This window comes from Pseudorasbora parva, chromosome 25, assembly GCF_024679245.1.
Source record: "Pseudorasbora parva isolate DD20220531a chromosome 25, ASM2467924v1, whole genome shotgun sequence".
In the NCBI taxonomy this organism is placed as follows: Eukaryota; Metazoa; Chordata; class Actinopteri; order Cypriniformes; family Gobionidae; genus Pseudorasbora; species Pseudorasbora parva.
In genome coordinates this window covers 24,023,164-24,036,273 of record NC_090196.1, presented here as the reverse complement: position 1 = coordinate 24,036,273, position 13,110 = coordinate 24,023,164, and the positions used below count along the sequence as shown (strand labels likewise).

Below are 13,110 nucleotides of genomic sequence, written 5' to 3'. Positions count from 1 at the left end.
AGAGGTTTATATAATTGGAGTCATAAGTTGCAGTAGCTTTGATAAATTGCATGAAAAGGGAAGGGCAAAGCATATAAAAGTGAAAAAAAAAATGATGATGATAATAATTCATGTTAGGTATTGTAGGAGAGTGATAACGGTTAACTTACAGCCAAGATACACGTCCTATTGGGAAATACAAAGCGAGCAACTTAATATAACGTCTAAATGCTCCAGATAAACACAGAATAAAGATAATAAGCAATAAATCAAAGAAGTCAAAGTGCTGGAATAAAGCTATCAGAAGCACAAAGCTTTTTTTCCGTAATTAGGACCTCCAAACAATCGAGGGCCACGCTTACTCTTACTCGCGCCAGAGTCCCTATTAAAATCTTCAGATGAGAAAATAATCTCCATCCAGTCAATTACAGCACAAAAATGAACAAAAGTACATTTTAAAAGAAGCTGTAAAAACATACAAGCCACGAGAGAACTGGAAGATAGGAGCTACAATGTGAGAAGGAAAATTGACGGAAATATAAATGGCTTAGAATGGGGTTTGTTTTCAACACCTTTTACCATGTGTTCTTGGGAAACCTCATTATACTTCATATGGGTGCTTCGATCTCAGGAGAGAAAACAACACTCACGCCAAACGTGTCCTCTTCAGGCCGATGTGTCATGGTTGGAATAGCGGTCGGAGTAGGACTCACTGGGACACAAACAAGAGCCGATTAGTGTTCAGAGAAAAACATGATATATTTGAAACAAGACCACATGGACATACAGAACTGTGACTCTGACAGATATTTTGCAGTAATTGACTTAAAACACATTAAAATTTTGTTAAATTATGTTAATTTAACATTAAAAATATCTTCAAAAATCTATATTTTTTCACCCTCAGTATATGTATATGCATTACATAATTTCACTTTTAAAATGCATTTTGGAGCTGAGTATCTTTATGAAATTAGCATTGATTTAATTTCCCCTCCATTTTATGTCATTTTCAAAGTACTTTTCAGACGTTATAGAACTAACTTGAATTGTGCATTCAAATCATGTTGGAAAGATCATATTTACGATTTTTCAGTAAGGACTGTTTTTGAATTCCCTGAAACGGCTCAAATGTAATCTTGAGTTTTCTACTGGGAACAGACATCACAGTATCCTCATTTAAATAATTCCCACCCAAGTATACGCAAAAAGATGGGGGGAGGGGTGTTACAATTAGCCTGGGTGAGTCGCGTTAGTAGTGGTTTGGCATGGGTTGGGCCATTTCTGAAACACGGTCAAAGCAGGTGGCCAATAACAATACACTGGTCCATCCGACCAATCAGAGCATACAGTTGGGCAAAAAAGTATTTAGTCAACCACCAAATGTGTAAGTTCTCCCACTTAAAAAGATGAGAGAGGCCTGTAATTTTCATCATAGGTACACTTCAACTATGAGAGACAGAATGAGAAAGAAAATCCAGAAAATAACATTGTCTGATCTTTACAGAATTTATTTGCAAATCATGGTGGAAAATAAGTATTTGGTCACCTACAAGGTCACCTACTCACAGACCTGTAACGATTAATTTTAAGAGGCTCCTCTGTCCTCCACTCGTTACCTGCATTAATGGCACCTGTTTCAACTCTTTATCAGTATAAAAGACACCTGTCCACAACCTCAAACAGTCAGACTCCAAACTCCACTATGGCCAAGACTAAAGAGCTGTCAAAGGACAGCAGAAACAAAATTGTAGACCTGCACCAGGCTGGGAAGACTGAATCTGCAATTGGTAAGCAGCTTGGTGTGAAGAAATCTACTGTGGGAGCAACTATTTGAAAATGGAAGACATACAAGACCACTGATAATCTTCCTCGATCTGGAGCTCCATGCAAGATCTTACCCCATGGGGTCAAAATGATCACAAGAACAGTGAGCAAAAATCCCAGAACCACACGGGGGGACCTAGTGAATGACCCGCAGTAACACACTATGCCGCCAGGGACTCAAATCCTGCAGTACCAGACATGTCCCCCTGCTTAAGCCAGTACATGTTTGGGCCCGTCTGAAGTTTGCTAAAGAGCATTTGGATGATCTAGAAGAGGACTGCGAGAATGGCATATGGTCAAATGAAACCAAAATATTGGGTAAAAACTCAACTTGTCGTATTTGGAGGAGAAAGAATGCTGAGTTGCACCATACCTATTGTGAAGCATGGGGGTGGAAACATCATGCTTTGGGGCTTTTTTTCTGCAAATGGACCAGGACAACTGATCCGTATAAAGGAAAGAATAAATGGGGCCATTTGACCTCCTTCCATCAGCAAGGGCATTGAAGATGAAACGTGGCTGAATCTTTCAGCATGACAATCAGCCAAAACACACCGCCCAGACAGCGAAAGGGGGCTTCGTAAGAAGCTTTTTTAAGCACCTAGAGTCTCCAGACCTCAAACCCATAAAAAAAAAAAACCTTTGAAGGGAGTTGAAGATCTGTGTTGCCCAGCGCCCCAAAACATCACTGCTCTAGAGGAGATCTGCATGGAGGAATGGGCCAAACTACCAGCAACAGTGTGTAAAAACCTTGTGGCGACTTACAGAAAACATTTTACCTCTGTCATTGCCAACAAAGGGTATATAACAAAGTATTGAGATTAACTTTTGTTATTGACCAAATACTTATTTTCCACCATAATTTATACATATATACACATTTCATTGACATTTTTAGTTGCTTTTTAGTTTGGGACTAGCTTAAAGGCACAATATGTCATTTTTGCTGCTAGAGCTCATTCAAAACAAGGCGTCGCTTGATGACGCTGTGAATGAGCATGGAATCATGGGAGTTGCAGTCTTCCCCTCCACTGCCGACAGAACGGAATCTGACAGACTCGGGCAGAAATCCTGTTCATTGATGAGCGAACGTATTAAAAGTTTATTAATGTTAGAGAAGTATGAATCAGGACGTCACAGGAGCGAATGACACCTGCGATTCAGACCAGCAGATATTGTAAGTACAACTTCCCAACTCGTAAATACAAACTTCCCAGTATTTGAACGCACCATAAGACAGGGGTGTCAAATCCTGCTCCTTGACGGCCACTGTCCCGCAGAGTTTAGCTCCAACACCTGTCTGGAAGATTCTAGTGTCAGACCTTGGTTTTCTGGTTCAGTCGTGTTGAATTAGGACTGAAGCTAGACTCAGCTGGAAGGTGGCCCTTCAGGAACAGGACTAGACAACCCAGGTTTTAAGAGAACTGTTGGGTATTATGCACTAAACATGTCCTGAGGCAAATACTGTTTGATTAGATCCTTTTTATGCAAGGTTATTGCCATTTCGACAGGAAGTCTGCTCCAAGATTAATCTGCCACTAATATTTATGTAGTATTGAACAAAAGCCTTAGGCTGTTCTTATTTTTTTGTTGTTTTTTACCTCAATGAAGAACCCGTGTGGACAGCCTGATACCCCGCACTACAGTCATATAACTTCATTCAGAGCTCTGACAGTAACAATCTGTCATTCGCTCAAGTTTCCATGCATCAACTTTATTAAATATAGTAAATTAGGGTGGTATGAGTGTAAGAAATGTTCTCATGAAGGTGAGTGACTGTCCTGTAGACACTGACCTTGATCCAGATTAAATAAGTTTCTTGTGGAAAAGGATCTGATTTTTTCCACATTCTGACAGATATCGGTCACTTTAAGCCAAAAATACAAAACAGGTCTAATAACAGCGTGCCCAGCTATATGGCGGCCAGCCATTTGAGAATAAGGCCAAGGTAATTGTTTGGAGGGTATTTGTTTGTTCAGTGCACAGACTAAATTGCTACTTTCTAAATCATTCTTTGTTTTTATGATAAACAAAACTAATGAATAAGTTACAAAAATGCATGCAGTAGACAATTAAAGGGAGAAACTCACCATATTCGGGGTAGTCTACAGAGAAAAGGAGAAAAAAAAAAAACACACATATATAATTACCAGATATATGAATATGTTGAGATCAGCTCTAAGGACTCATGTAAACACATTTTAAAAATGATCAGCATTCATCCTTCAGTGCATTTCTTGTGCAATCATGGTAATCTTCAATTGTGAGCATTTTAGATTATAATATGAGACAATAATTGCAATATTTATCATGCAATGAAACATTACATCAATGTGGAATCATGCATGAGGCTGTCATATGATCTGCATGTATACATGTATATTCATATTTTGAGAGCATATATACACATTAACAAGTGAGGTTCAAAATGCATTAACTACTATTGTATATATGTAAATATATTTCACACTTTTCGTTTTCATTTCTGATGTAATAAAAGCGAAATCATGAATAAAGAATATGCAATGCCATTCAAAAGTTTGGGGTCAGATAGTCTTGAAGTCTTGCTCATCAAGGTTGCATTTATTTGATCAAAAATACTGCAAAAACCGTAATATTGGAAATGTCACTACCATTTAAAATAGCTGTTTTTATTTTAACATATTTTAAAACGTAACGTATTTCTGTGAAGACGAAGCTAAATTTTCAGCAGCCCTTACTCCAGTCTTCATTGTTACATGGCTCTTCATAAATCAAATCCTTATTTAGTGCTTAAGAAACATTTCTTATTGCTAAATCATTGCTTATATGTCATAAATGAGAGTTTTGATGAGTATAAAGGGGGTCGCACATCGGACGCGATCCTTAGCGCCGCGTTTTAGGTATCTCACACTGGACGTGCACATTATATAAGAGCAAGCTCAATTTTGAATCGGCTTCTGACAGAAGAGCTGCACGATGGGTGTATCTTGTAGCACAGGATGAAATCAGTATGCACATTGACGATTTGAGGGAAATATATATAAAACCTTGAAATGGCTCTCTTTGGCATGGCAGGATTTTGAACAACTTTGCTTCGGCGCTTAGCTTCGCGTCCGGTGTGCGACCCCCTTAAATGTGTCCTTTCTGAAGTATTAATTTAATACTTAAATTAAACTATTCATTTTATATAAATAAATTATTTATATTAAAATTATATAAAAATGTTATACAGTTAATTTAATATAAAAAAGTTGAATTATATGTTTAATGTGTTATACTAAATGTATACACAAATCTTTAGAAGAAAAAATATCACAATTGTAAAAAAATTGTATATACATTTCAAAATCTTGAAATCTTGTTAATTTCCAGATGATTGATTGGTTGGATGTTTGATTGATTGATTGACAGAATGATTGATCAATAGATAGAATAATAGAACAATAGATAGAACGATAGAATAGAATGATAGATAGAATGATAGAATAAACAATAGAAAGAATGATAGATAGAACGAATGGTAGATAGAACAAACTATAGAACGAATGGTAGATAGAACTATAAAATAAACAATAAACTGATCAATAAAATGATAGAACGAACAATATAATGATCGATAGAATGATATAACAATTGATAGATAAAAAGAATGGCAGATAGAATGATGAAAAGATTGATAGAACAAATTATAGTATAAACAATTGCCAGAGCAATGGAGTGAACTATAGATAGAATGAACGATTGATAGAACGAACAATAGATCGATAGATAGGTAGATCGATAGATAGATAGATAGATAGATAGATAGATAGATAGATAGATAGATAGATAGATAGATAGATGGATAGATGGATAGATGGATGGATGGATGGATGGATGGATGGATGGATGGATGGATGGATAGATAGATAGATAGATAGATAGATAGATAGATAGATAGATAGATAGATAGATAGATAGATAGAGTTTGGTATCATCAATCAATTTTAAACCTAACTCTAATACCTATATTTAAGCACAGACTGAACCTGGTTTCCAGAACACATTCTTCTGTCTGCTTCTGTCTGCTTTAGCATCACGGCAAGAAATGTGAACTTTGCAAGTGAGGGTCTGCATCTATATTTAACTATAAACCTGGTGTATTCTCACCTCGGGTGTTAATAAGTAATTCAGGCTCGGGCCTTTAAATGACATTCGGTTCGGTTTCTCAACATGCCGTCTGCAACCTAACAGCTCTAATCATAGAAACCCTCCTCATGAGCACTTTAAAGGACACACTACCACAGAATCGGACTATTTTTCCACCTTAAGTGGAAGGTGAATGTTTAAAGTAAGATTTGCTGATATGATAACAAAAGTCTTGTATGTTATTTCCTTTTGCGTTACCTTTGCCCCAGCCTTATGGGAAATAGGTATATATATGTATTTGACTGTGAATTCATTGAATAAATAGTATATATGTATATGCAATTGAGCGTCACGTACCAGCAAAAGGTGGTTGGAGGAAATGTGCGTACACCGTTTTGACAGCCACGCCGAGGAAGTTGCTGGCCTCCAGTGTGTAATTTCCATTGTTGTGATGTGTTGGGTTTTTGAACAAGAGGCATCCCTCCAGGTTGTCCTGATACGTCTCCATATCTGGACGAATGTATTCGGTCTGCTTGATCTCCTCGCCCTTATAGTACCACCTCAGGGTAGGCGGGGGGTGCGCACGCACCGTGAAGACCATGCATGTGTCGTGCCACTTCTGCGGCTCCTCAAACTTAAGGATGACAGGAGGGACTGCAGGAGAGTAACAAGACAAGAAAGAATGAACTACTTTCAATCACCGTCCAACATAAATCCATAGACCAATGAGCACAGATAACCATAAACCACATTTATGCATGAGAGGGACTTTGGCCGCAGTGGCACAGGTGGCCTGTACGGATGTTTGATTCTTTATCCTGCCTCTTAGACAGAAGATCCCAAGTTAACTGCCTGGCAGGTCATGAAGCATTTGTGTGAGCGGACATTTCATGGAACGGAGGCGCTGAGCCAAAGGTGGGAAACAACTGCAGTCCATAAACGTTTGCAGTATTTTTTCCACCCACCACATGTTAATTAACTGTTAGCGATTATGATGCTGTAAATATGTCAAACGTCCATATTAAACATTCATCAGGGAACAAATCAGTGGTTAATTCACTCAAATGTTTCTATTTACATGAATATAGCTATTCATTAATTCCTTGTAGGAAAAAAAAAAAAGTTTTTTTTAAGTTATTCATATAATAAGGAAAAATATATCAAATATAAATATAATACAGTACAGTTCAAATGTTGTAGGTATGCATGATTTTTTTGTTGAAAAAAGAAATTAATTATTATATTAAGCAAAAATGTGGTTTGATCTTTCTATTCATCAAAAAATCCTAAAATAAATGTATCACAGGTTCCACAAAAACATTTCGCAGTTTTCTCTAGAATGGAAGCTTGTTTCCCCACAGAATAATAAATAAAAGATAATTACGACATTTATCTTACAATTCCGACTTATATTATCCGAAATGTGAGATATAAAGTCAGAATTCAGTAATATAGAGTCAGAATTGCAAGTTATAATGTCAAAATTGTGAGAAAGAAAGTCAGAATTGAGATATAAAGTCAGAATTATGAGACATAAAGTGAACTGTGAGATATAAAGTCAGAATTGAGATATAAAATCTAAATTGTGAGATATAAAATCAGAATTGCGAGATATAAAGAGAATTGTGAGTTATAAAGTCAGAATTAAGATATAAAGTCAGAATTGTGAGACAAACACAGAATTATGAGATATAAAGTGAGATATAAAGTCAGAATTGAGATATAAAGTGAGATATAAAGTCAGAATTGAGATATAAAGTCAGATATAAAGTCAGAATTGAGATATAAAGTCAGATATAAAGTCAGAATTATGAGATATAAAGTGAGATATAAAGTCAGAATTGAGATATAAAGTGAGATATAAAGTCAGAATTGAGATATAAAGTCAGATATAAAGTCAGAATTGAGATATAAAGTCAGATATAAAGTCAGAATTGAGATATAAAGTCAGATATAAAGTCAGAATTATGAGATATAAAGTCAGATATAAAGTCAGAATTATGAGATATAAAGTCAGATATAAAGTCAGAATTATGAGATATAAAGTCAGATATAAAGTCAGAATTATGAGATATAAAGTCAGATATAAAGTCAGAATTATGAGATATAAAGTCAGATATAAAGTCAGAATTATGAGATATAAAGTCAGATATAAAGTCAGAATTGAGATATAAAATCAGAATTGTGAGACAAAATCAGAATTTCAAAATATAAAGAGAATTGTGAGATATAAAGTCAGAATTATATGATATAGTCAGAAATTGTGAGAAAGTCAGAAATTGCAACATATAAAGTCAAGGAAATATTTGTGAATGCATTTGCATTCTCTCGCAAATGTTTTGTGTCCCCTCACAAAAATAAATTAATAAATAAACTAAATTGTCACTTAGAAACTTTAGCTCAAAAGTTTCTTGGGGGAACATAACATGTTTTGCATGAGAACGGAAAGTTTCTCGGGGGAAAGCAAAGATGTTTCAAGCGAAAGCAAAAGCATTGACTTTTTTTTTCCACCACCAAGTTCTTTTAGGGGCTCCATAGTTTTCAACATTGATAATAACAAGAAATCAGCATATTAGAATGATTTCTAAATGATCGTGTGACACTGAAGACTGGAGTAATGATGCTGAAAATCCAGCTTTACCATCACATGAATAAATTATATTTTAAAAACACATTTAAAATGCTAAATATATTTTAAAATTCTGATATTTCAAAATATCACAGTTTTTGCTGTACTGTACAATCATCCTTGTTGAGCATAAGATACTCAACTCAAAAACAGTTAAAAGTCTTAAAAACAGCAAAAGTTTTGAACAGCATTGTATATATAAAACCTTTCAACAATCAGCATCCCTTAATTTATGTGACTTTCCTCCAGTCTCAAGGCCAGAGACAAATAGACAGACACCAGAGAAAGAGAGAGATGGACTTACTCCTATTTCCACAGAATTTGCAGCTCTAAGCAAATCTCATGTGGTCAATAGATATTGAGTGTGGGAAGAATCATCTTACATTGTTGTTGGCCAACACCGTTCAGTATAAATGTAAATACAGATCCAACACAGCGACCTCACATTACATTGTAATTGTAGCTGTGTTCATATAAGGAAGTCTATAATTGCCTTACTTTGTTGTAAGTGGGCGAAAACAGCTGTTGTTTAATGGTGTGATGTAGTGTGTTTGTTTGCTGTGATTTTTCCCCCCAATTTATTTTAATTAATGGCAATGGTTTAAATCGCAATATTTTGTGATTGTGACAATTTATGGCGTTATCTCAAAAAGTTTTAACAAAGCACAAAAGACAAGCACATTAAAAATGGTCCCTACTGAAGGCAGTACATCACGTAGTTGGTTAGTTCTGGAATAATTTTTTAATGTATTAGTTTAATTTAATTAGATGCATTAACCTTTTATTATTCCAGGATGTCAAAATGTGATATGTAGACGAGCTAGGTCTTTATATATGATATTAGTTTGAGGCAGATTATGTCTTTGTTCTTAGCTTTTCTTTGTCTTAGTGGATTTGTTTGGTTATTTTTTTCTCAGGGGTAGGATTTATATGTTTGATTAGAGGCATAGTTCCTTTTTGCCCATTTTCATGACTTGCTTATTGCCTCAGGATTGTTGTTTCTTTCATTTTATTTTTCACTTGGGACGTTATTTTTTGCATTCTTACCCCTATGGAGAAAATAAACTTTTTTCTTACAGATAAAAATGCAAAGTGCATTGATTTTGCGTGTGTGTGTGTGTGTGTGTGTGTGTGTGTGTGTGTGTGTGTGTGTGTGTGTGTGTGTGTGTGTGTAATATAAAGCAAAACCATATTTTAAGTGGAACGTTTCCAAGTTTCTGATTCCGAAGACCCCGGCATACCCTTGCCAAAACACGAACACAGAAAATGCACCACCTAACTCAACCACGAAGCAATCACATGTAGCCTACTACACACTGAAACATGATAACATTGATAAATCTCTCTAATATTTCACTTACAGCCTTTTTTCGTGTGAAAAGTCCAGATGAAGAACAGCCCTGGCTTTCATAGATCAATAAACTACACAAATGACTTTCCTGCAACACATAGGGTTGTGTAGGACCTGAGATTCTAGTAGTTCTGTAGGAGTATGATTGTTACTGGTGAACCAATTTCTCATTACTTCATAAACAATTTCCCAAAATTATTAGCCTTACTGTGATTTATAGAATTTGATTTGACAAAGCAGTCACGAAAAAATATACAACACATTTAAAAGGTGACGTGTGGACCCCGTGTCCAAACAGAAACAATCTAAAACAATCCAGAGAAAAAAACAATCTTGAGAAAATGATCTACAAGCTTTCATATGAATTTGTATGATGGGATTCATAAGTTGTTTTTTTTTTTTTTTGTTTAAAATATATGAACATATGAATGAGATTGTATGAATGAGAGTGCAAATTTATATACATAACCATAAATTGTGGCAAAAATTGTCATGAAAGTGTCAAAACAATGTTGTCAAACTGGTTTCCAGGACACTCTCTCTCTCTGTCATTGGTCAGTCAATTGGATAGCCCCACCCCAAACATGCCATTGGCTGAGCCAGTTGCTATGCTGCAGAGGTCAGAATGCTTAAACAGCAATGTATTGAAATCACCACAGAGCCACGGTGTTTACACTTCTCAGCCACTTCAAACGACACATTGACTTACTCAGAGTTACCAACATGTTAAAGGTGCAGTGTGTAGTATTTATGAGGATCTATTGACAGCAATACAATATAATATACATAACCATGTTTTCAGTTGTGTATAAAGACCTTACATGATGACCGGTTATGTTGGTATTACCTTAGAATGAGCCATTTATATCTACATACACCTCGGGTCCCCTTAAAGTGAAGTCACCATTTTGTGCTGTCATGTTTTTACAGTAGCCCAAAACGGACAAACTGCTCTGCAGAATACGGCGACATCTTTGTCCTGTGTCGGCCACTGTGCTGGTTTGCAATTCGCAAACTCACCGTTAGATGCCGCTAAAATGTACACAGTGCACCTTTAAGCTGAAATAATAGTAAGTATTTTAATATAAAAAAAATTACAAACTTCACCTCTACCTTGTTGTAGCATTGATTCTGCGTTTCCCAGAGCCGTTTTCGATCAATAATGCTCACTACTTCAAAACAGAAAAAAGGAAGAAAGCTTTTTGGTGATCTTCCCACCCTAAATGCCTACCGTTTAAAATAAAAGGCAATACAAATTAAGAGTTGGTAGCCGTGAGGCACAGTAGAAATGGACGGTTCTGAGGCTGTAAGGTAAAATTGGCACGTTAGAGGAAGTGAGGCTGAATGTAAAGGCATTTGAGAGGCATAGAGCAAAAAAAGAGGCACTTACACTGCACTGAAAGCTGTATTGAGGCATTAGTCATCCCAACTATATTCTCTGCAATGCAGGCCAGCATGAAGCCGTTATCGTCTCGGCTGACGTTGACCAGAGTTAAGTTGATGGAGTGAACATTCGGTGGATATTGATTGGACTGGAAGAGAGGAGGACAATAGCTTTGAAAACACAACCAAGCTTGCACAGATTCAACAAATGGTTTATGGTCTAACTAGTCATTGTAAGGTTCAAGTGGATCACTTAATAGATCTTCGTTATGTTAGACGATATATTTTATTTGGACCTAATAAAGCCAGGCTGTTAGGAATGAGAAGTACAGTCCTTTTAAGGTTGTACTACCCATCCAGCAGGGAGAAAAAAACACAGCATAAGCACAATTTACTAGTTTAAAGTGGTTTAAGCTGGCCTCCAAGTTTTTTTTTGTCTTCTAAATTAAGTATGCCATCTACCCTGACTAAAAGCTTAATGTTTATTTCTGGTCAGAATGCTACAATCAAAGGTCTGCCTTACTTGGTGTGTGTTAATTGAGTGCAGTCCTCCGACAGTCCAGTCCACTTCCGGTATCGGCACCCCTGACCCATTGCAGGTGATCGTGACCCTGTCACCTTCGATCACCGTCAGGTTACTGTGACTTACGCTGATTTCCGGCAAATCTTGGTTTGAAATAGAAAAGCAGTCATTAGTATGAACAATAATAAAAGGTATTTTATTGATTTTAATATAAATATGTATAAGTTCATCTAAATAAGTGAAACAGATGAGCTCTGTTGAAAGCATTTGTGGCAAGAATTTCATAATGTCATGAATGTGGGCACAGAAAATAATTTTGATTCATCCCTAGTTTTAAAAACATAGTAATATTTCAGTTTACTAACTTTTTAAAGGAATAGTTCACCCAAAAATGAAAATTCTTTCATGAATTATTCATGACGTCCCTCATGGCCATTAGCTACACAACTGACACTCTGACACTTTAGAAAGTTCATAAAGTGATAGTAATAATTCATAATCCAATAATCCAGTGGTTTAGCCCAAATTTTCTACAGAGACATGATCACTTTATATGATGAACAGATTGAATTTAGATTTATATTTACATAAAAATTCATCAACGTGTTGTGGTAACACATCACACATCAGTTGTGGTAAACAGAAGCTCAAGCATGTTCGCTTGATGTGCGAGAACCAATGAGGTTCATTCTTGTGTTATGCAGCACTTTTGATCTTCTGCAAAAACCAATGAGGTTAATTGTCATGTGTTATGCAGTACGTTTGAGCATCAGCAAGAACCATTGAGGTTCATTCTCATGTTATGCAGCACTTTTGATCTTCTGTAAGAGCCGATGAGGTTAATTCTCGTTTTATGCAGCACGTTTGAGCTTCAGCAAGAACCAATGAGGTTCATTCTTGTGCTACACAGCACGTTTGAGCTTTAGCCAGAACCATTGAGGTTCATTCTCGTGTTATGCAGCACGTTTGATTTTCCTCAAGAACCAATGAGGGTTCCTTCTCGTGTTACGCAGCACGTTGATGAATGAAAGTCTTACAAGTTTGAAACGACATGAGGATGAGCAAATAATGACAGAAGTTTCTTTTTTGGGTGAACTATCCCTTTAAGGTTATAATATTACACATACAACACCAGGAAGCAATTTTACCCCATTAGACTCAAGCTTGCATTTATATTTGGTTAAGACTCAAAGTTATATTTTTCAACAAACTTCAAAAATCTAGGAAGAACAACAATTCTGTGGTAATCGTAAATGCCATAAATGCTGTTGAAGAACTTAAAGGTATTTCAGCCAAAAAAGACAATTC

General features: G+C 36.1%; 1 protein-coding gene across 3 annotated transcripts in view; it reads right to left on the bottom strand.

The window, feature by feature from the left end:
- The window catches only part of ntrk3a (neurotrophic tyrosine kinase, receptor, type 3a), a 338,706-nt gene that overhangs the window by 121,009 nt on the left and 204,587 nt on the right, over positions 1-13,110 (bottom strand). For all 3 annotated transcript variants that reach the window (XM_067435678.1, XM_067435676.1, XM_067435677.1), the window contains exons 6-10: positions 11,803-11,945; positions 11,287-11,428; positions 6,274-6,570; positions 3,897-3,911; positions 630-691 (exon numbers count right to left, since the gene is read on the bottom strand). In XM_067435678.1, the coding sequence (XP_067291779.1) occupies positions 630-691; positions 3,897-3,911; positions 6,274-6,570; positions 11,287-11,428; positions 11,803-11,945 (659 nt within the window). The remainder of the gene's footprint in view (positions 1-629; positions 692-3,896; positions 3,912-6,273; positions 6,571-11,286; positions 11,429-11,802; positions 11,946-13,110) is intronic.